General features: G+C 37.5%; 1 protein-coding gene and 1 long non-coding RNA gene across 7 annotated transcripts; one reads left to right on the forward strand and one right to left on the reverse strand.

Moving 5' to 3' along the window:
- Positions 1–10: 10 nt before the first annotated feature.
- Positions 11–24,227, reverse strand: LOC120478480 (uncharacterized). Of its 5 annotated transcripts, none has more exons than XM_089121025.1 (23): positions 24,139–24,218; positions 23,384–23,472; positions 19,020–19,070; positions 17,238–17,618; positions 14,305–14,613; positions 13,931–14,227; positions 11,424–11,804; positions 10,869–11,156; positions 10,499–10,792; positions 9,006–9,041; positions 8,559–8,900; positions 8,172–8,468; positions 7,897–8,014; positions 4,842–4,889; positions 4,725–4,751; positions 4,571–4,633; positions 4,451–4,495; positions 4,313–4,357; positions 4,169–4,195; positions 4,044–4,088; positions 3,735–3,803; positions 3,306–3,324; positions 2,914–3,172 (listed from the first exon to the last, which is right to left on the reverse strand). In XM_089121025.1, exons 3-23 carry the CDS (start codon positions 19,054–19,056, stop codon positions 3,125–3,127), a joined length of 3,216 nt encoding a protein of 1,071 aa, XP_088977151.1. In that variant the 5' UTR covers positions 19,057–19,070; positions 23,384–23,472; positions 24,139–24,218; the 3' UTR covers positions 2,914–3,124. The 5 variants fall into 5 exon arrangements, with proteins under 5 accessions (XP_088977153.1, XP_088977151.1, XP_088977150.1 ...); XM_089121024.1 differs by having other exon boundaries at positions 19,020–19,095; XM_089121026.1 differs by lacking the exon at positions 23,384–23,472 and having other exon boundaries at positions 19,020–19,095; positions 24,139–24,227.
- LOC148973330 (uncharacterized) lies at positions 2,364–10,380 on the forward strand. 2 transcript variants are annotated; one of them, XR_016146828.1, is made up of 3 exons: positions 2,364–2,716; positions 7,921–8,738; positions 10,245–10,380. It is a non-coding gene; the product is annotated as an uncharacterized LOC148973330 (long non-coding RNA). The 2 variants fall into 2 exon arrangements; XR_016146829.1 differs by lacking the exon at positions 10,245–10,380 and having other exon boundaries at positions 7,921–8,453; positions 8,673–8,749.
- Positions 24,228–24,972: the final 745 nt, after the last annotated feature.

Raw genomic sequence — 24,972 nt, forward strand, 5'->3', positions numbered from 1 at the left:
TCAGTTCCCCATATCCTAACACCTCTTATCCATGTATACCCAGACATAAACACATGTCATTTCAAAAACAACTACTCTGTACAACTACAACCACTCTGTTGTGCTCTTGGTCCAAGCAAGCTTATCTTCTATCCTTTTGAACATGCCCCATTCTGTCCTTCTGCACACGTCCCACTTAGAGAATATACTTATGACCAGGAGGGATGCATATGGAGAAACACTGGGGTGTTTGTGAGGTTCACCTGAGGAGATATCGCATGTATCCAGTTCGTGGAGTGGAATGGGTAGTGCAAGTAAAGACACCTGAGTGGGTCCTAGTACCGGCTGGTTGAAGCGAGTACATGGGAGAAACACTGGTTCCACTCGGAGATTGTAGAATCTGGCAAATCTATTCAGTGTCACCCAGCCTGCAGCTCTGCAGATGTCTGTTAGCATGGTGCCAAGAGGGCAGTCACACCAAGGGGGGACGGTCGACCTTGCTGTTGGTATGCCAAGCAATGGCGTCCACTATCCAGTGAGACAGCCTTTGCTTGGAGAGTGCCTTTCCCTCCAGCTTCCCACCATAACAGACAAAGAGCTGGTCTGAGGTCCTGAAACACTGCATTCTGCCTTCTTAGGTTCGGAGAACACGTACTGTACAGTGCAGTGCCAAGGCTGGGTCTGCCTCCTCCAGGGGCAGCGCTTCCAGATTCACCACCTGGTTCTGGAATGGAGTGGTAGGAACCTTGGGCACATATCCAGTCAGGGGTCTCAGGAATACGTGAGAGTTAGCTGGCCTGAATTCCAGGCATGCTACGTCAAAGGAGAAGGCGTGCAGGTCCCTAACCTCTTGATGGAGGCCAATGCAACCAATGCAACTTAAGCTCCACTGATTGCAATCGAACATCTCCGGGGTCGTCTCGGTGAGAAGAGCACCAGTTGACGCAGAGGTTCCACTTCAACGCGTAGGCATGTCTCATGGACGACGCTCTAGCAGAAGTGGTGGTAGCCACCACCGCTGGTGGTCAGGTACTCAAACCTGCCACGTCCCATCCAGGAGCCAATGTGGAGGTTCCAAAGACCGGGACGAGGGGAGGGTGTCATAGGGTGCCATGTCCCTGAAAAAGGAGGTCCTTCCTCAGAGGAATTGGCCAGGGAGGTGCTGTCGCGAGGAGTACGAGTTCTGAGAACCAGGTGGGCCAGTGCGGCACAACCCAAAATGACCTGCTCCTCGCCCTCCCTGACTTTGCACAGGGTCTGCGCAAGGCGGCTCACTGGGGTAAATGCATATTGGGGGAAATGCTTTGACCACCTTGATGGTTGATGTATGCTACAGTGGCGGTATTGTCTAATCGGACTAGAATGCTGACCCTTGAGCAACGCCCGGAAGCGGTGCAGAGCAAGACGTACTGCCAGCAACTCAAGGCGATTGATATGCCATAGGCGCTGGGGTCCTGTCCCGTTATATTTTTGCCTGGATATGATACAATGATCGATTCCATTACAATTAATCCCCATTATTCCTATGGAAAGTTTCTAATATGGAATATTTCCAAAATTCCCAAGCTTAACTTCCCATGGAAATTTACCAGAAATGTTCTGCTCCTTTGCAACCCTACTTGTGATGCGGCAATAAATATGATTTCATCAGCTGGGGGACCGAATGAAGCCATGGGCCCGCAAACTCACTCGGGACCACATGGGTTGCAATGTGGGCCGAGGATTTTTCTTCGGTTTAGTTCCAGACCTGCCGTCTCAGGTCACCCTGGCCACCAGCCGAAGTATTATCTCACATAGAAAAAAATGGATCTAGGTATGGATGATGAGCGTCGACCGTTACATTGCAATGGTCACGTTCCCGCTGGGAGAACGTGACACACTGTCTGAACGCGATCAAAGCTAAACATGTCAAAACAGTGCTCGCGCCCATCAGCTGAATCTATCACAACATCGCAGTCAAAAATACACGGGCAGATCGTCTTTAGAAAGATGCGTCTTTAGAAAGATGTGCCGCATACACCCTCTTTTTGTGAGAGAAAAGCTTGTAGCAGTGCTCAGAGCCCAGGGAGAAAATCATACGCTGTTCAGTTCAGCAGGCAGGAATATGAAACTCGCTGGAACTTGCCATCACACCAACACTGACTGAAAACTGCTCATCTCGAAGATTCTTGAAGATAGTCAGAGAATAGGTTTCCAGGAGTGAGGAAAACTTCGAAAACATATCACCATGTTGCCAGCATTCTCCTTTTATACCCACAAGGTGGGGCGGAGTTGCGCCATGCAAATTCAGCAGACCCACAGCATTTCTTTGTCATTGTCTCGTTTTGTAATACTCAAAGTCGATAGGCTTTCTAAGCCAAACCCCATTTGTCGTCATCCGACGGAACTCTGAGTGACAACGAAAGGGATCTTTGTTATCATCAGATGTTTCCATACATGTTGATTTCATCCATGTTAGAGTATTCAGTATCATTATCATTCATGTATTTAAGGGACCTTCACTAGTGTGAAAGTTATATTGTAGGTTTTTTTTTTTACTTTTTTTTTTTTACTTTTTGACAATCTTATGATGTTTTCAGCTGTTGCCTGAACCACAAGAAACTAACAAACTGAGAAGTGAAAGTGGCTTCAAAATAGACGATTAGTCGTCTGTTTTTTTTTGTTTTTTTGCTTAAATGCAACAAATCATTTCCCGTTTTATATCGGTTTTAGTCCCCTGGTCAAACGAGTGGATTGGGTAAGTAAAGCATCATAAAAATTTTAAATTCATTAAGTAAATGAAGGTTTAAGGTTGGAGTCAGAAAGACTACGTTGTAATTGCTTGGATGTCTTCACTTTAAAAAAAAAAAATACTTAAAAAGCAAAAATATATCTTTTTAGATAATCAAAGCAAGCAATTTTTAACAAACAAACAAAAAACTGTGAACACTCAAGCCAAACTCATTTTTATTTATTTTAAAGACAGGTAATATAAGCATACTGTAACATTCACGCAAAAAAAAAAAAAAATTGTGATATATATATATATATATATATTCCATATCCATTTCACGTTGTCGTTTATAAAACAATGTTGAGCAGAAGGACAGGACATAGAAATTGAACAGCTCAAACTCCAAACAGCCCTGATAATGTTTCATTTTCATCAGACATTTCCATATAGGTTGGTGCAAGCAGCGTTATAATCATGACCCTTAAAGGAAAATTTAAAGAAACAGAGAGCTCAGTCATATTTCAGCATATTTTTCAGAAATCATTTGACATCACAGAAATTGAAGGTTTTCCATGTTGTAAAAGAGGAAATTAAGTGATAAATGTATACTCACACTGTAGGATTTTGGCCCACTGCAATTAACGGTGAAAAAAAAAAGATTTTAAAAATCACAATAATGTTTGCATTGCAATTTGCAAGTGTTAACCTACGTAATGATAAAACTATAATTGACTGTTTGTTTATTATTTATTTAAATCATCTGTCATATGACGATGGAGAGGGACACATACAGTGCTTCTGAAATATAAACATTGTTATTTAAATAAATATTCATAATGATAAAACAGCAGCTATACCACAAATTATGCAGTTCGTTTTTCATTATAACAAACAATGAACCAAACTCAGGAATCTTGAAGTGGCATGGGGACTTTTGACACTTTGATTATAGACTGCATTCAACAGCATTATGTTGCTGTGTATGATGAATATAATGAATTTAGACCTTGATGGACCCGTATGTGGTTCAAATGCACTGTACCTCTTAGGTGATGGAATATGAGGTTTGGAGAAAGGCTTGTTTCCTGACTCTGTATATGTGTTGTTTGCCCTGTCAAGAGAGAAGGTTCATCAGTGATGCCGTGTTGGCCATTTGTATAGAGAGGAATATTAAAATAATTCACATTTTTCTTAAAATATTTTTTTTAATATAAATACATTTTAATATGCATTGCTATTTTTAATATACAAAGACAAGTTTGGTGTTATTTATTTGTATAGTGTAAAATCTAAAATGGATGTTTTTTTTTGTTTGTTCTGAATTCTTCTTTTTAAGAAAAAAAAAACGAACTTGTATTCTGCTCTCAGATTTGCATTGTTTCTGGGTGATTGGTGTCTAAAAAAGAGAACAAAGTTATCAAATTGGAAGGTTTTATTATTTAAAAATGAAATGCATGACACAGAAAATGTAATTACCTAGAAAGTCGGCTCCAGATTGATCGTCTGTTGAGAGATGTGACATTTAAATATAATAAAGTGATGTTTAAATGGTATAATTACAAACATAATTTGTGCATAGTTCATGCCTATTTTTATTTTAATATTATATTTTCAACCTGCCTTTGTTCAGGCTTCGGTGGCCTTTCAGGAGCATTTCCAGTGTACCTGCAGATTGCTGGTATAAGTTAATTACAAACATAATTTGTGCATAGTTTATGCCTATTTTTATTTTAATATTATAATTATATTTCAACCTGCCTTTGTTCAGGCTTCGGTGGTCTTTCAGGAGTATTTCCATTGTACCTGTAGATTGCACAAGTTTAGTGCATTGGACACACCTTTTTTTTTTTTTTTTTTACCTTTTTGTTTTGTACTTGCCTGATATCACCCCTGTTTCCCCTGTTAGTCCAAGCTGCTCTACCATCAGGCATATTAAAATGACTAAAAAAAAGAAAAAAGAAAAAAAAAAGAATTAGTTTCAGGAACAAATACAAAGACACAAATGTAGGTTCAGTAAAAAAAAAACTCCAACCTTGAGAATCTGTTCCAAACTGATCTCCTAAGTCAGAGAACAGGGTTAAAATGATCACTTTATTATCTAATTAAAGGTTTTGACATGAATCAGTTAAATTTGATGAAATAAACATACCTATGTTCAGATCGTGTTTGTGACCCTTGAATATCTTGACACGGTTGTCTACAATTAATAATGACAATGTAAAATGAGAGGCTGGCAATGCTGTCTGATAAAAACAGATCCATAATTAAATTTTCTCAGTATGTCCTAATGAATCCAAAGACACCCATTTGTCATTAAAGAGTTTTATCAGTTTAGGCCCAGTTTTCAAAAAAGTGGAAAAAGCAATTCTTAAAGTCCCCCTGTAAACAGAAATTTAAACTGTTTCCCTTTAAAAAAAAATCAAATTCTTCATCACTGTAAAAAATAATCCAGTAAAAAAACGGTAAACTACTGGCAGCTGTGGTTGCCAGCATCATACCGTAACTATACGGTGTGTTACTGTTTTTGTGTTCGAGCATAGAGCTGTTAAAGCAGAACTAAGTAACTTTTTTTACCTTAACTGAACAGCTTTGGAGTCATTGTAATGTTAATATTACTGATTTCGTGTTGAATGGTGATCATCTCGCACCCCCCTGGTGCCTGTGAGCCGCAAAACCACCCTTGCAACTTTGGGCCGGCGGCTCGCCGGCCTCAGTGTTAGGAAGTATCGTGAGATTTCAGGTCTCGCGAGGTAACGAATTGCTTTACGGCACTATACGCGCACACGCATGCGTACACGCCCCCGGCCATCCAGGAGCCGGCTAGCTATAAGAAAAAGGTAACGCTAGATATTGAATTCTTCAAGTTTTCGTGATGGCTGATGTAAAAGAAGAAGAAGACAGCTCGGAAGTGTTTATCAGAGAAACAAAGAAGAGAAACGGACCGGCTTTTTCAGAATAGAGAGAACTGAAAGAAAGCGAAGCCTGTAAAACCGATGCTGACCTGGCCTTCTTGCTGTTGCACTTGTAAGTATCTTTATAATAAACTGTGTTTAATGTTTGTATTTCTTGTAATTGTGACCTCGGGAGTCGGGATGTTTGCTATTGTCTGTTTTTTCTTATTATTATATTATGCTCGCTGTCTGTTACCGGCTTACTAGTACGTTAGATACTGTAACTTAGATGTTAGCATTTTCATTAGCAAACAAACTTGCTTGTTTTCTGTAAGTGTTTTGTCCGTTCCTCTATCAGGGTTTATTTGTGTTTCTCAGATCGCCTATAAATCGATATGAAATTCTACAAATTATGCATTAGTTTAGCTTGTCGTCAGCCTCAGAATTAGTAACGTTATACTGTGCTGCTGACTTGATAATGCATAAACCGACACGAGAGCTGCTAGCTAATAATGCAACTTTTTTATATTTATTTACCCACATTTACACAAACAGAACTATAAGTACACGAGAAATTGCATTGCAACTTCACACATGCAACTCCATCTGTGCTATTTTGACCTTGTCTATAAATGATATGTTGATAAAAGATTGATACATTTTCTTTTTCCTTTTTAGCTACAAGCGTTGGCAAGTGTTATCAACTCCGAGGCACCCCAGACCACCAGTACCACCGGTCTCAAGCTTCAATAATAAAATAAACAAACTTGTAATAAACAAATTAAACGTGTTTGACTTTCTTTGGTCAATCGTTACGATAGACAACTCGGATCACCAGAAAAATGATGAATGTAACGTAACATGTATTTTGATAATGCATAATCAAAGTAGCTATAGCTGTAGGCTAAACTAAAAATAAATAAATAGCGGAAATATTTCTTATAGTATTATTGATTTTTAACCATAATGTTACTGATAACGTTTGGTAACACAATAAAAATATACACTATCTCAACATTTGAATAATATTGTTCTGAGAATCATACCGCAGTGGATGGCTCGGGCGTCAGTTTGGTTTGAAATGTGCTGGGGACAGAGACGCATTCGGAAGGGCATTTTCAAAAGTGCTGGGTAACGCATTCATTCTTTTTTCTCTTTCGAGTAGGTAATATTTTGAACGACGATGTCCATAGCTTCCTGATGCACATAAATAAAAATGAGCACAATACAGTGATGGTCCGGCCAGAGGTTCCGCACTCGAATAGTTTTTATTTCCCCCTCATCAAAACCAATAATGTTTATCAGTGGTTGAATTGATATAATGTTTATTAGTGGTTTTATATGTTTTGATGAGTGGGGGAAAATATACGAGAGAGGAATTAGAAACCATGAGAAAAAGGGACACGTTTGTGTGCATTTTTATTTGTGATTTCACCGGAAAGAATCTCCGCAACGGATTGAAGCGCGTTTCTGAGAGAAGCCAACACATTTCAGTGCTAGATCGCCTGTTATTTAACAAACAAATGAAACGAATGCTGTTAACTGGAGATGTTTTATTTGCATTGGTACATCTGTGCCGCGAGATGTTTCAAAAGTGGTGGGGACAAAATCCGTTTGTTCGCCGGCTTCTCTGAAAACAAATTCACATGGCCTGCCTGAACGAGATGGGAGGGGGAGTTGACAACGAGTTTACGACAGTTTTCTCATGTATATATACTCCGAAACTGTAGGGGGAGCTCGAGAGAGAAACCTGCGAGAAAACAGCAAAGAAGTTTCCAGTCTTACTGAGCGCTGCTTTAAATTCAAGTTTTGTACTGTAGATGAATATACGGTATTTAGCTGTTAATTTAAAAAACAGTAACACACAGTATTTTTACGGTATAATGCTGGCAACCACAGCTGCCAGTAGTTTACAGTTTTTTTACAGGATTATTTTTTACAGTGTAGCTTTAATGTAACTCTACACCCTTGCCTCATTTAGTATGCGCGGGTCTATGAATGTGCAAATTAGCCCCACCTCCACACACTCACGCCAGGTGTACACTGGAAATTCAGTGTACGCACTTTTGATAAATGAGGGCCACTGTGTGTAATAAGTATGCACGTTGTGGACCCGCCTATAGGGGCGCATTATTAACGTGCACTTTAAATAACAGAAACAAATATTGCGTGGTGTATGATAGGGCCTAAATTTTTGTTTAACTTCCTTAAAGCATTTTTAAGTTGCAGCCTCACTTTCTGTTTGGCATCTAGTTTGAGATAAAGACCTCAAATGTAAATACAGAAATTATGAAGAATGAGGAAAAAAGTTACCTGTGCCGTCTTTTGTAAATGCAGACTCCAGCAAGTACACAAATGAGGATGAACACAAGTGATGGAGCAATGGCATAAAACCCGAAAGTCTCCAGTTGATTCTCTTTAACTTCAATTTCTGAAAGGAAAGTCACATCTCTTACACATCATGAAGTTGTTTCCTTTTGAAAAGTCATATTGAAACATTGACCAATGCATAAGCCGATCTCATTAAGATGTATAAAATCAGAGATCCTCCAAATCATCTTGGATGTAACTGTAAAGTCGATACTCACTCTTAACACTCAGGATGGAAGTTTTGTTCTGTGTTTTACCACCCCAAAAGTTGGCACTGCAGACAATTTCATCTCTCTCTTCATATCCAGTTGGAATGAAGGTCACAGTGGACACGGTTTCCCAGACGCCTCCGCCCATGGGATTGTGGCTGATAGTTTCTCGGGCTGTTGGGACGCTCCAGCTGATTTTGGGAGGGTGAGAGGAGCACGTGTGGTTGACTGAGCAACTGACGGTGACGCGTGTCCCGGGATCGATGTCTTCAGGGAGGGATGACATCACAGGTTTGTCAGGAGAAGCTTTTCAGCAAGAAACACAAAGATGTTATATTATGACATGTGATGCATCTTTAAAAGCATTTTTATAACCAATCATGAGTAGTTCCTCACCCCGCATTATAATGAACACACAACTGTTGTTGAAACCGTATTTCTCGTTTTCTTTTTCTGCTCTGAAGCAGAATGGGCCGTTGTCGTGAGTTTGCACTTTATCCATCTCCACAGTGCAGTTCTGCTCATCCGGGTTTCCCAGGAGCCTTGTGCGGCCTTTGAAGTTGTCTAAGACCTCATGTGAGTCAGTGTGGAACATATAGCCCCCTTTTTTGGTGACCCAAAGAACGCGAAGTCGAGTGGCATATTCTTCTTCCATCTTGAAACTGCAGGGTATTACCACACAGGAACGAGGCAACGCAGTGATCTTGGGTATCACATCAGCCTCATATTGGAAATGAGCTTAAATGACACATAGATTAATCAGTAGGCTATTATTTGAAAACCCAAATATGGTGCAGTGCAATAATATAAATATGAGAGTAGCTACAGAATAAGAACACATACTTTCTTTCAGGATTGGATCCACTGGTTTCTGATACTCTGTAGGAGAATCAAGGGTAGAAGATTGTGGCGTTAGTGAACATTCACATTTGAGCCTTAGGCTTGGAATTTAAATTACGCAATTAAGTGAATTGCATTAACAAGGCTCAATGTTAACTGTTTGGTAATTTAAATGGTTTGACAAGTGTCTTTAAGAGAAGACCATTTACACAACCATTTGCAGTTCATTATGTCATTAAAAATTTCAAAAATGCAATGTGTAAGAAAAAAAAATGGATGTTGAAGATCTCAAAAATTAAGTTTAGCACGAAGCACCTTGGGTTCACCAGCGTCAGAATGAACCCAGAACATCTCAAAAATCTCAAAGCTTTTATCCTGGTCTTAAAGGAAAACTCCAGCGAACAATGAACCTTTGGTCTAATAAAACATCGGTACCTAGTCAATCGTTCTCTGAGTTTTGTTTTCATGATAATCGAATGTAAAGAGTTTTATCTCTAAAAACAGCATATAATGCTAGTAATGGGGGCATTGAGTAGTAAGTAAAAATAAATCGCTAGTTAATACCACTAACAAGGCTCAAAATAGCCCCACACTAACACAGTAACATAATGAGGGTCCCTACATGCAAAACGAAGCATTGAGAACTTTGTAAGAGTACAGACCGTTTAATAAGAAGATACTTTATGAAGACAGTTCACTTCTGTCAATGCCCCCAAATACTAGCATTATACGCTAAACAGTTTTTAGAGATAAAACGCTTTACATTCGATTATCATGAAAACAAATCTCAGAGAACGGTTGACTAGGTACCGATGTTTTATTAGACCAAAGGTTCATTGTTTGCCGGAGTTCTCCTTTAATGTAATTAAAGTTGCTCTTGTTGCAACAGCTGTGGTCTGTATGTTAATGAAGTTGAGACACCCCATTGTCTGAGAAGGTTCTCGGTGTCCCAAACCCATTCGAGTCATGACACAAAAAAAGATTTGTTCATTTTGATGAACGAGTTTGAACAGGTGAGTCACGAACCCTCATCATAGAGAGCAAGGCGAGCATTTGTGCTTCGCTAGATAAGACCGTTATTTTTTTATTATTTATTGTTTGGTGTCGTTTAAAGCCTTTTGAAGCTGCACTGAAACTCGAGTCATTGTGGTTTGTTTTAGAAGGTTGGCACTGTAATGGTTATTAAAGGTTAGTGAACTCTGTTGGTTTTTCCTTTTACTTTCTTCCTCTGTCTCTTGACAGGTGGCAGGCGGCACATAAGATCAGGCCCGACCCTTGTTTCAGTGTTGAGGAGAGCTATTTCCAACTTCTGTGGTTTTTATTTCTGACACGTTTTAATTTTTGATGTATGTGATAATAATAAAATTGTGTTATGAGAGGTGTGATTACCTACACTACATTTTCAAAAATAGAAATTTATCAAAAAATTCTAGCCAAAATAGATGAGATTCCACTAAAATAAGGAGACACATAGAGAAGACTAACATATTACTCACGTTGTACATGTAAAACAACAGAGGTTTCAGTGTTTTCTCCAGAAAATGTTGCTGTGCAAATCAGTTTCTTCCCATGTTCTTCTTTTGCACCCAGAAAGGTTATGTTGGAATTGGTGACCCGATCTAAACCAGAGAGTGTTTTGCTCCACATTGAGATCTGCATGTTCTCATAGTTCCATGTGATGGTTGGAGTCTCTCTCTGGCAGGAGTGATAGACCGAACAAGTGAAGTTCTTTGCAACGCCCTCTGTGACCTCAGCCAGTTCAGGCTCAATTGTCATTTTATCAGGAACACCTGAAATTTAAGTGAAATCTTGAAATGGGTCCAAATGTGAAATTTAAAATGAAATGACACTTTATTTTTCACTTACATTGTGCACTTTTGACCTCTGTAGCTGTCACTGTTTTGCCATCATAATATGTTACAGAACACTTAATAGTCAAGCTTTCTGATTTTACGAAGCCTATGCGTGTCAGAGTGATTTTCCACAGGCCGTCTTTAATATGCTCGTCATTTATTTGGTTCGTTCCTTCAGTACCAGTCAGAATGATGTCTGGTTTTCTGAATGGACATGTGTGGAAAGTCGAACATACTATAGTGATGCCTTCACCTGTCTTGTCACCTCCGTGAATACTGATGCTTGGCTGTTGCGGATTTGCTATAATTTACAGAAACATTATAAATAATACATCATACACTTGGAAATGTCTGAATTTCTTTGCATTAGAAACAACAACAAAAAATGCAAATGATGCTAGAACTTTGAAAAATAATGCAAATAAAAATAATTAAGTACTCTTGCCATTAGTTTGTCATTTTGGGTAAAGAATTTTATTGTATCTATAGTTATTGTCCACACAATACTACAGTTGGACAATTACCGATATTACAGTGAAAGAATATTATTGCAAAAATATTTACATACCATCAACAAGAATTGTGGAGGTGACATCGTAAAATTTATAGGTGTCCCATGCTACATTTTTAGGGTCAATCCTTGTGTATAGTATCTCTCCATGATGGGATGGTTCCAGTTTTTTGATCAGCAGACTGCAATCCCCACTTGTGCTTCCATATAAATCAGTTTTTCCTCTAAACTTCTCAATAACATCATCTTCATGCAGAGAATCATAAACTAAAGGATAACCTTTAGAGACCCACTGATACCACACAACTCTACGTGGGTCTTTGGGTGGGTTTGATGTGTAAGAGAAAGAACATGGTATAACCAGACAGGAACCCTGGAGGCCGTGAATGTCTTTCGGCATATTCACTTCCCATCCAAATTCTTTATACTGCATAACACCTGTGGGACACAATTTGGACAACATAAATGGCTGAGTAGTTGATTAAAGGGTTAGTTCACCCAAAAATGAAAATTCTGTCAGTATTTACTCACCCTCATGTTGTTCCAAACCTCTATGTGTTTATTTGTTCTGCTGAACACAAAGGAAGATATTGGAAGAATGTTTTAATCAAACAGATCTCATTCCCCATTGACTACCATAGTATGGATTTTTTTCCTATGGTAGTCAATGGGGAATGAGATCTGTTTGATTGAAATAAACACATAGAGGTTTGGAACAACATGAGGGTGAGTAAATACTGACAGAATTTTCATTTTTGGGTGAACTAACCCTTTAAGCAATTTTTCAAACTTTTTTCAATAAAGTTCTCTTTAAAATTTTCAATCAATATATTTCTTTAAACCTTATTTTGCAATACAGAAGTAAACTATTTTCTTTGAGTGTGTGAGACTTCCTATTGATTAGCCGCTGCATGCTAATAACTGCCGCAAAAAATAAAAAAATAAAAAACGTAAAGAGAAATAGTATTAGTTGTACTGACAAATGCTTAGTTCACTTACACAAGAGTAACTAAAAAAGAACTATAGAGATTACCTGATAATTTACTTTAGATTTACTCTCAACTGTAGCTGCACATAATCAATGACTCCCAGAATGAATTGCATCATGAATAAATTAAGCAATTGCTTTGTTTTACAAATTATTTGCTTTATTTGCCCTTTTCTGTCTTGTGTCAGTAGGACAACAAAGACAGCAAATAAAATTATTATTGTTACAATAAATAATAAATCAAATTGAATTGTTACCATTGTTCTGCTGAATATTAATGTCTGCATGTCTTGACTCAAGCAAGGTCAATTGCAAGATACTGCATGTACTACAGTGGGGGATTATATCAACCCAATTAAAAGTTTGATCTTTCACAAGATGTTTATGACATGTGTTGGGTCATTTTTTAAAAACAAATTCTTATATTCATTTGAAGCCACAAATAACTGATTTATTGTAGTATTACTGCATCAATTGAAAGTAGGGATGTAACGTTACGATTCACGATACCGGTTTCACGATATGATTTTCTCACGATTTTTTTAACGAACGAGATTTAAGACAAATTATAAATGAAAAAGTGTCTATTTTATTATTTCTCAGACAAAATGCTGCTTATTTCTGTTTCATTTCGAAATATAGTTGTCAAATAGACCCCTTTTGCGCCGACGTCACAGTTACGTCACGGCGCTAGCTGGAGGCAAAACAAAGTGAAAACTGCAGGCAGCCAATGCAAAACAGCACAGATTCGGCTACATAATAAGGAGCTTTGATAATTGTTACTATTATTAAATGTCATCTTGTTGTGTTGTTTGGTGCAAGAATTGATGAAAAATGAATATGCTGTATCTGGAACTTTTATTTCTAGAAAATATTCACATGATTAAAATCGCACTGTAATGTCACTTTTTACATTGTCGTGGTCTCGGCGCTGGCTCGGCAGAACTGCGGATCGTACACACAAGTCTTGTACAGGACCATATAGGCATCTAAAGATTTATATGCCCTCGGTTTCTCTTTACGATCGGTTTCTCTATAAGGTAGATGTAGAAGTCAGGCCACTCAATCGAGGTAACGTACGTTAATCCTGTCAGATCATCCATGCATTGAGTGAGCTTGTAGGCGGCTATAGGTCGGCCAATCTGGTTCCGTCCGTTAAAAATAACTTTTGAAAATAACAATCGCGGTCCTGGACACCGAGTGTCCTTACAACCCGGTCTCATCCCAAGACGTCATATAACTGACGTTTTGGGACGTCTTTTGACCATACGTCAATATTCGCCTTTTTAGGGCCCCCTTAAACGTCGGTAGATGAGGTTATGGGATCCTAACTCTACCCCAGACCTAAACTTAACCCTAAACCTAACCCGTCACCTAACTGACGTTAAAGGTAAAGCATCAGTTGTATGACGGCCCGGGATCGCCATCTACCGACGTTTAAGTTAACAAAAAATAAATAAATAAAAAATAATGTGTTCTAATTAACCACAATTTAGAATGTACACATTATAACAAGGCAAATTTTGAATGATAAATATTCTATTCAAGTCATACATTATGCTAACAAATTACTTACGCTGTACACGTAAAACAACAGAGGTTTCTGCAGTGACTCCTCCAGAAAATTTGGCAGTGCATGTCAGTTTCTTCCCATGTTCATCTTTTGAACCCAGAAAGGTTATGTTGGAATAGGTGACCCGATTTGAACCAGAGAGTGTTTTGCTCTGCGTTGAGATCTGCATGTTTTTATAGTTCCATGTGATGGTTGTAGTCTCTCTCTTGCAGGAGTGATAGACCGAACAAATGAAGTTTTTTGCGACGCCCTCTGTAACATCAGCCAGTCCAGGCTCAATCGTTATTTTATCAGCAACACCTAAAATTGAAGTAAAATCTTGTAATAGCTCCAACTGTGGCATTTTAAATACACAGTTCATATTTGGGTTTACTCACATTTGGCACTTTTGTTTCTTGAAGCAGTCACTGTTTTGCCACCATAATACCTTACAGAACACCCGATAGTCAAGCCTTCTGCTTTTATGATGCCTTCGCGGGTCAGAGTGATTTTCCACAGGCCGTCTTCAATATACTCGTCGTTTATTTTTGGCAAGGCAAGGTTTATTGTTGCAGTTCCTTCTATAGCAATCAGAATGATGTCTGGTTTGCTGTATGGACACGTGTGGAAAGTTGAACATGCTACTGTGATGGCGTCACCCATCCTTTCACCTCCATAAATACTGATGCTCGGCGGCTGTGGACTTGCTATAATTCACAGGAACATTAGGATTATTACTGTCCTGACATTTAATCCTACCCGTCAGATTGTTCAGGGCTTACTGCACATAAGCACATCAATATTTCATATTTATTTTAAAAATATCTGCAATGTTTAAGGGTAGGTTTAGGGAGGGGGGTAGATAACACAATCAGATGGGTAGCATTGTTCGCTGTCAAATTGTGCCACCTATTGTTTTAATGCAAAATCTGACAAGTTAGGACAAATCAGCAGAACAAGTAAATCAAATAACTTTGTTAACCAGACAGTGGCTGTGGCTGCATGGTATTTTGACACTTACAGATGTCTGAATTTCATTAAATCTGCAACCTGTAAATGAATTGTTCTAGGACTTAGTGAACTACCTTCACCTTTCACTCTTTAAATTATTTTTAACGAACCCATCTCAAGTCAGTTCTTCTCTGGTCGTATCAGCAAAATAAAGATCGCGGTTCATCATATCAGCATATGAACATGTTTCACAATGCTTGACTATGTTTGACAATATTTTTGAAATGTCACTTCAACAAATAACCCAGACAGCAAACTGACATTGAATCAACGTGGAAACGACGTCTCTCATGACATTGAAACAACGTTGATTTGCTCATCGAATTAACGTTGAATCAACGCCAGACGCGGCATTCTTCAAAGCTAAATGAAATCGAAAATTGGTTTGCTTTCATAACGTTGAAACAACGCGTTGATTTCAAGTTGATTTTCCGTTAGTTTTGAAAGAATGACGCGTCTGACGTTGGTTCAACGTTAATTCGATGAGCAAAACAATGTCAGATCAACGTTGTTTCGATGTCATATTTCCACGTTGATTCAATGTCAGTTTGCTATCTGGGAAACTAATAAGTAGAAAGTCAATTCGAAGCAGTTTATTGTGTCTATTGTTATTGACCACACTGTATTTGAGTTGGACAATCACAAATATTACGATGTGTGCTATTGCTTATTTCTAGATGTGTTTCTTTTTCACCTCCCATTGGACACTATGTTTATGCAGTTTACAATCTGTCTCAGTGAACGCAGTCAAGAAGAACATGCATGCAGTTCCTATCGACTATTGATTACACTGTTTAAACCTTATAAATATATCTATGTGCTATATTTTAAACTAAACAGTGATTTAAAGTGTTTAAGAATTATTAGATCAAGATTATTGTACAGTATGTACTATTATTATTTTGTAGTGAACACACTCGATTCGCGTTATTGGTAACGTGCCATATTAGCCTGGATGCCAGCCCGAACTCCGCCAACAACATTTTTTGGTCGGGAAGTTCGGTCTGGACTCGATCCACTGAGGAGTAATTATGATCAGGCAAGAAACGTTTGGGCCAATCAAATTGGCAGGGCGGGCTTTATACGATGATGGACAGGTGATCTGCAAGGACGTAATAATCACGTTATCAAAGAGCGCTTAACTGGTTTCCCTCAAAGATGACTGCAGCTGAAGAATTGAGATGTATAGATTCCGCTGTCGCGTCTGATGTGAAATAAATCGACAGCGCATTAATTTTAATAGACAAACAGAGAACTGCAATCAAGGCATTTGTCGATCGGAAATATATTTTTGCCGTCCTTCCTACATGATTCGGCAAAAGTGTAACTTATCAGCTGGCTCTGACGGTCGCTAAGAAGATGGGACGTATAGAAAGCCTGTGGTCGTTGTGGTTTCTCCTTTGGTGGCACTCATGGAGAAGTAAGTAAAAGAAGCAACACTCGTTATTTTACTTCTAAAATAAGTAATTCTATATGCAAAGTATTTGACTTACTCCGTTGCTCTGATGTTGTAGGTTTACCGACTACCCAATTGAGTGCATTGTTTTTTTCCCCCTGGTTTGATAAAGACACGCCTCATAATCAAAACCCTACGGAGCAGTTTCAGACTCATATTCCGACAAGAATAAGAGTATGACGAAGTCAGGTACCATACCTCTCTAGTGAATATAATTTTCTCGATATGTATATTACTTTTAAATGTAAATGTGAACAATGTTCATAATTTTTCTTCATGTTTGTAGTTTTACAAAAATAAAAAAAAATAATTGAAAATAACAATCACAAGTAAAGTCACTGAAGTTACGAAGACTGCACTCTTGAGTTATTTTCTGAAAGTATACACTTTCTGTTAAGCCTTTGCTCAAGCTACGCAATTGGTCATGAGAACAGAATATTTTGTTGGCCCTGGAAATCCCTCTGTTTAAGAATTATTAGATCGATATTATTGCTATTCTTGTTATAACCACACTAGATGCGATAGTGGTAACAAGTCCCCAAAAAATAAAAATCCCCCAAAATTCCCCCCAAAAATAAAAATAATCGAAAAAATAATCGCTAGATTAATCGTTTAAAAAAAGAGTTGATTATCCCTGCCCTATTGTGAACATAACATTCATACATATTTTTTTTCTTATTATTTGTAGATTTACAAAAAAGAATTGAGAAGAACAATGAGCAGTAAAGTCACTAAAGTTATGAAGACTGCTTTCTGGAGTTCTTTTCTGAAATTGTGTGCTATCTGTTAAGCCTTAGTTCAAGCTATGCAATTGATTAGAACAGAATACAGTGAAAGTATATTATTCCAAGAATATTTACATACCCTCAACAAGAATTGTAGAAGTGACATCATAAAATGGGTAGGTGCGCCATCCAACATTTTCAGGGTCAATCCATGCATATATTTTTTCTCCATGGTGGGAATGTTTCAGGTTTTTGATCAGCAGACTGCAATCCCAATCCCTTGTTCCATATAAATCAGTTTTTCCTCTAAATTTTTCAATGACATCATATGGATACCGTGGATCATAAACTAAAGGATAACCTTTAGAGACCCACTGATACCACACAATTCTATGTGGGTCTGTGGGTGGATACCATGTGTAAGAGAAATGACATGGTATAACCAGACAGGAACCTTGGAGGCCACGGATTTCTTTTGGCATTTTCACTTGCCATGCTAAAGTATAATATAGCAGGACACCTGTGGGACAACATGTGAATTTTGGAGAAAATTAATGGCTGAAATGTAACATATATATATATATATATATATATATATATATATATGTTTTCAAAAACATTAAAGCTGCAGTCCGCCATTCTTCCTCTTTGTCGCTATCTCTGTTCGAAATCTATAATTGCATTTATTCGAGGAATTATCAACTTTACTCAAGATAAGAAGCAAATGAAAATGTCATCTGAACAAGTAAGTTACATCCACTTCTGGTTCTGACATTGGAGTAAATCACGATGATTAAATCTAACAATCGCTTATCATATCACACAAAACTGTGCAAATTATACTTTGTTCTCAAATTGTTAATGTTAATAACATCCGCATTGCGTGACTACATCATGTCCTTCCGATATGTATCCTTGTTTTCGCATAGGTCAGTTGCAGCCTAATGACTCATGCGTAATGACTCAATATAGTCTACTAGCTGAGACTCTTTTTTAAGTGTACAGATGTGGCGTAATGATTCAATATAGTCTACTAGCTGAGACTCTTCTTTATGTGTACAGATGTGACGTAATGACTCAATATAGTCTACTAGCCGAGACTCTTCTTTATGTGTACAGATGTGGCGTAATGATTCAATATAGTCTACTAGCTGAGACTCTTCTTTATGTGTACAGATGTGACGTAATGACTCAATATAGTCTACTAGCTGAGACTCTTCTTTATGTGTACAGATGTGACGTAATGACTCAATATAGTCTACTAGCCGAGACTCTTCTTTATGTGTACAGATGTGACGTAATGACTCAATATAGTCTAGCCGAGACTCTTTTTTAAGTGTACAGATGTGGCGTAATGATTCAATATAGCCTACAAGCCGAGACTCGTCTTTATGTGTACAGATGTGACGTAATGACGCAAAGACATGCTCGAACCTCCCGTGGAAATCCACCAGTACTACTGTAATTAATAACAGTATTACAAGCTTACCTCTTTGAATCGAGCTACGGCAAGCAGATAGTTTTGAACACTGGCTGGTTATGTATTTTCTCAAATAAGTATTTTGGATCATTTTTAACCCCAAAAGAGCTATGGACTGCTGCTTTAAGTATTTAGGGCTTTCAATCACATAAGTAATGGAAAATATATATTGAATGTCAAAAAGTAATTGTAGTCTTATAATCAATCTAAATTTAATTTAAATTATGAATGGTTAAGGATTCCATTTCTGATTTCATGTAAATACTAAAGCTCTACTATACTTTTTCTGTGCAACCATCAGATCTAGTGAAATTACCAAGAAGCAGCATTAGAAAAGGCAACAGAAATCTTCAGAAGTGAAGACACAGTGACAGATTTTCATGATGTATATCAGTTGCACCTACTTTATGAAGGAGAGAAACAAAACAATAAATGCTATACCTTGTAAAAGCAAAGGAACAAGCAGAGGTTTCATCATGGTCCGGGGTTTGCCTTTAGGTAGAATCAAAAACAGTTGCTGTGGATACATTTTGGGTTAAGTTGTGATTCTGAGTGAAAAAGTTTATTTTAATTATATGTTAATTTAAGTAGAGAAGTGATGTGATACTTTGGTATAAGTCATGCTGAAAACATGTCTGACTGTAGATCATTGACTGTTGCTGTGAGTAGTGGTACAAATAAAGTTAATAAGGAGATACAGCTGAACTAAGATGACGGACCATACCAGTAACTAGTGCTGGGCAGTGACCCAAAAATTAGATCACTGTATTTCACAAAATTATACAGGTTTAACACAGCTTTTTTTTTGTTTTTGTTTTTTTGTATTTGTTAGCAAACTAAAAATAAGAAGTTTTATTTCACACTCTATAGCTTTGGTTACTAATATATGAAGCATACAAGTTAAAAGACATGAATGGTGTAATGGCTAATTTTGCATTTACATTTATATGTTTTCTTTTATTTCATTAAGATGTGATAGATGTGTGTGTAACTTTTACTAACGTTGGAGAAGATGTATTCATGAGCATTTAAAGGGAAATATTCATATCATCTAACATATACTCATAAGCATTTAAAGGAAGATGTTCATGTAATCCAAAGGACATTGTTAAATATATAACAAGCTGTTAGAAATGCATAAGTTAGAGTAAGCTTAAGGTATAACTAAACTGTTAGAAATGCATAAGTAATGTAAGCTTAGTGTGAGGACATATTGTTCTGTGTTTAAAAGAAGCAAGCAGCATGGAAACATTTTAATAGCTCATTGTATCTCAAGTGGGAGTTATATTTGTGCAGGGTTTTGATCAAACAAAAGATAAAGCAGAAAGGTTTGAGGTCGAACAGAACTTGCACCCAAGAGATAAATTGAGCAGAAAGGTGTGAGGTCGAACAGAACTTGCAACCAAGAGATAAATTGAGCAGAAAGGTGTGAGGTCGAACAGAACTTGCAACCAAGAGATAAATTGAGCAGAAAGGTGTGAGGTCGAACAGAACTTGCAACCAAGAGATAAATTGAGGTGTGAAGTCAAGCTGTACTTGGACATAGGAAACTTAACACAAACGTCATTGTGCTGTCCAAATTAAATATACGGTCTACAAGAATAGTCAAGAGCAGCGCAAACATGTTTCCTTGCTAGATGGTGTAGGAGACAATCGGTAGCAAAACCAGACATAGCCTGCATGGTTTCCTGGGTTTTCAGGTATATAAGGATGATGAGAAGGACTAGCCTTCGCCTTCACATGTAGACACTGTTCTGTATGTTGAACTCCAAAAGATTGGATTTGTTTTCTTGCAAGAAAATAAACTTTTGATACTTTGACTTTTGAAAAGGTTTCCACTTGTCTTCTTCCTCCTATCTTTTCGAATAACAGAGAATCATTTCCACAACAGGTCATTATAAGTTAGTTCAAACGTCTGTATACATACTAAATAAGAAAGTGATTTTGTCTGATTTGTAACCAGGCACTAAAGCAATTATCCATAAAATGTGCCTATAAAATCACATTGCTTCACCACACCAGCACCCTCACAGTTAAGGCCTCATTATGCTTCTGCGTCAACTCCACGGCGTAGCTACGTCGTCACCACTACGGCGTCGTGGCCGTTTTATGCTTCTCCGTGAGGTTGTGGTGCATCGCGGTGCATTTCGCCGCCAGAACGCTAGGGGGGTTCGCGAATCTCTTTGGTTCCGTGCGCCGCGAGCGAAAGAGAGAGAATGTTGTTTTTGCAGCTGTCAGCTGGAGCTAATCCATAGACATATCCACAAGTTTCCGAGGGGCGCTCCTGTAAAAAATAAAGTGGGTGAAACTTCCGGTGAGGCGGCGGAAATAGCATTCCAATGGTGTTTTGTGTGTTAGTTAGCGAAGAGGCTAGCTGTTTTTCGGAGAATTATTTTACTATTTAAAGACGCAAATCTTTATGAGAGATGTCGTTACGGAGCTCAGGGACAACATGTGCTGTTCATGGTTGTATGTATAACCGGACTAAACTAATTCAGTGCCTTAAACCGGACTAAACTAATTCAGTGCCTTAAACGTGATTGTTTTGAACATAAGCTGAAAACGAAATCAGAGTGATCCTGCAGAGCCCGTCTCTGATCCTGCCAACGACTGTAGTTTCCATCACCTCCCAAAAGACGACGAATCTTCCTGTGTACATTTGTTTAAATTCTTAATATTCTATAAACTCTCTCAGCATGTGATTGGCTGTTCGCTACTGATGTTACAGCTAAACTCAGGATCAAAGCCTGTGTTGACAGAATACCAAATGTGCCAGTTAATGTGTTCAAGCAGCACATTCATTTATAATTTTGAATAAACTCCGACCAAAGCACAATGACTAAGTGTGTATTTTTTATTTTAATTGTTTGCCAGCTCGCACAATTGTCTGTCACCATGCCTTGATGAGTATTGATTATTAATAATGTTATTATAATACTCCCAATCAACTACTGCGGAGGGTAAAGGTACTGTTATTTCACCCTTTTTAATTCCGTTGAGGTTGTGTTCCCACATCGTTAGCTAGTTTGGATCGCTATAACTTGAATGACTGTCAACTGTTGAATGAATGAGTGTCAAGCATGTCAAATCGCGCTTTGTATACTTCCAACCGGAAGTCGCGCCCACTTTTGACGCAAGGCCTCATGGGGCGTAGGAAACTTGCGGATACACGGAGCTAATCGACTTTGAATAACGAGACGACACAAACTTTATCCCCACAGAATCAACACGGATGTCCAGGGCCCGTTCCACCCATAGACAGTAAAATAAAGGGTCCACCCGAGCTGCCATAACGATACCTGTTCGAAATGACTTGAATGATTTTTTTTCAGTCTCCACATGGAACTGTGCTATGGCAGGATATAATGTGTCCCGTGGCAGACTTGGTTAGTACTGTATTATCAATGATGTAACCGTGAACATTGTATTGAAAATAAACAACAAACTGTGTTTCAAAACAAACGTCGATTTATTGATTGATTGAAGTTTATTGCGAGCAAAAAAGAAAGAAAAGAATATAGACATTAACAATGAAATAAAAAAAAAACAGTTTATTTTTCGTTTAATTCTTTATTTACTTTATTTATAAGAGCATTATAATTATCAGAACGAGGGTGCAGGTGCAAATGTTAAAAATAGCGCTAATAGCGGGAGGGGAATCGGAAAAGTTACACTCCTGAATTGATGTATAATCTGACCAATCAAAGCCTTTGCTGTCTGCGTCGCCTCGACGCGTAGTTACAAATTTTTGGAGGTGCACGTCGAGCTACGGCGGAGGGGTCGGAGAGGGGTTCGCGTCGACGGATAGGGGTCTGCGGGGGTACGCCGTCGATTCGACACAGAAGCATAAAACAGGCTTTACTGGGGATTGTGTACAACGCTGAGACATGTACAAGCTGTCTCCTCAATGTTTCCTGTTTTTACAGTATGATTGGCACAACAACTAAACAATATACACACAAGTCATGTGATTTCTATGTGTATGTTCATGATATACATTTTTTGTATATTTAAAAAATGCTATATTTAAAAAATTCGCATCCCAAGACAACTGATAATCAATGGAGCTTTTAAGTTAATCAATACCACATTAACCAGATGTAACTGCAGCTGCTTTCCAATCAATTCTGATTGGAATTCAAAAAATTGTATTACATAATTTTTAGAAGTCGTTAAACCCATGTCAAGAAGAGGCACAACGGGATAAGGAGGGTGGCTGATTAGCGAGGGATACCAGGTTCGTCTACCTATAATTTAATTAATAGTCTATATTTTACTGATAACTTAAACTATTTTAAAATAAATGTTACTAGAATAATTTGAGGAATGTTTCATTTGCATAGAACGTGTTGTCTTTCTTAACGCTGTAATGCACCTTCGCGTGAAGTGGAAAATCGATTTCTGAGCAATCGATGCCAACTAATTCAGCTCCTTCACTTGGAACAGTGCCTTTGTAACGTTGAACGTAAGAGGCAGCGTGTTAAGAAGCTTTCTAAGGAACCGGGCCCTGGTTTGTGAAGATATTGAGTTTGGATCATCTGCCATTTTGTGGACGCTCATTAATTTCATTTGATTCATACATGCTTTACTTGGGTTATATTGCTAATTAGTTTACTTTTATTGAATTTGTGTTTGGTTTATAATCGCTCATGATGACACTGACTGAAACTGACACCTGAAGTATTCTGTTAAAATATAATACATACTAAAATCACTTTATGTTAACTCAGACACAAAGTCTTGTCATTAAGAAAACACACTTTTAGGTGACTTTTCAAATTTGTCTAATTTAGTGATGACATTACCTTGAAATTGTCCTTTCAACGTTGTTCCTTTGGTGTTGCTTGTTTGGTAGAAGGGTGTGATAGATATTGTAGATATTATTCTTTAGGATCTGCAGAACATATTTCTATGTCAAGTCTTTTCGATTGCAATTTTCTTTTTCATATATGAAAACATCGGGCTACAAAGCTTATTCAGTTTTAGATGTGGTTCTATAATTTCACCCCTGAACATAAATACATTTGTTTCAAGGGTGAACAAGTCCAAATCAAATCAAAATGAGGAACTGAAAAATGTAAATGATGCAGTATTACATGTTTTCTGATCAAATCTTCATTTATATATCAATGTTTGACAGCCACCACCCACAATAATGAACATTAATTTATAACCTCAAGCTGATGAAACAGGATTAAAACATTTTCATCTCTAATCAAAAATAAACAATGCAATACACAACATTATACAAAACATGTAATTCACAACATATTACAAATCATGTCCATCTCTAATTAAAAATAAACACTGCAATACACAACATATTACAAAAAATAATGTAATACACAACATATTCTGACTTCTTGAATTTGTCATTTAATGATAAAAGAATTATTTATGCCGTAGAGGCTTTTCCCTCAAAATAAGACTAAATTAAATACATATAAATCATTATTAAAGCTACAAATGTTATTCAGTCAAGAGCAATGTGTGATTTTTCCCTTTTTTCCCTTCTAAAACCATCAGATGTGAAATAACCTTTTCTTTTTTTCATTCTTACCTTCTTAATCTCATTTGCAAATAAGTCGACTGGATCAAAAAATGGCTAAACCATATGGTCCAAATGAGCAAAAGACAAAAACGTTGTTTGATTAAACAAGAAGGATTCTATGAGAGGAAGTGTGAAACGCCCTCACTCTTATTAACCCTTTCCGTCTCACCCCCCCCCCCCCCTCAAATATACTTTGAAGTATATTTAAAGTATATTTTTGAATATACTTAACATGAAAATGCACATTTCGAACTTAAATGTTTGTAATTCAAGAATGCTTTGGAATATAGACGTAAGATTGGCTTTGTTTTAAATAAGACATGTGGCAGATGTTTGTAGAAGTGAAATAAATTAAGAAAGTTAAACAGAAACGGTTATAGAAGTTTGAGTTTATGAAAATGTAAGAAATGTATAAAATACATATTTTTAAAACCTGGGCGACTCTACAACTGCAAAAATATCAAAGGCAAAAATCTGAACAAGTTTTGTTTCAAATTTTGGGTTGATCTAAAAAAAAAAATTCAGTAAAATTTTGTTTGGGCACAGTACCAAACATTTTCAGTATGACAACCAGACTACATCACTGCCCATTTAAGGGCACCTCCATTTCCATGTGTTTTGAGTGATCTGAACCATTATTTCAAAAATGTTCATACAATTTATGAAGACATCTTATTCAGAAGTAGTATGGGAAGTTTGGTAGATTTTGATATGAATTCAACCTCAAAGAAACACATAAGAATAACATGTATGTGTGTTATAGCTCGATGCCACCTCACACATGGTGAATCTATAATTTTGTTCTTTATATTTAAAACATTTTCAGACCTTTTTATCTAAAAT

This window comes from Pimephales promelas, chromosome 16 (genome assembly GCF_988280905.1).
Source record: "Pimephales promelas chromosome 16, fPimPro1.hap1.1, whole genome shotgun sequence".
NCBI lineage: Eukaryota > Metazoa > Chordata > Actinopteri > Cypriniformes > Leuciscidae > Pimephales > Pimephales promelas.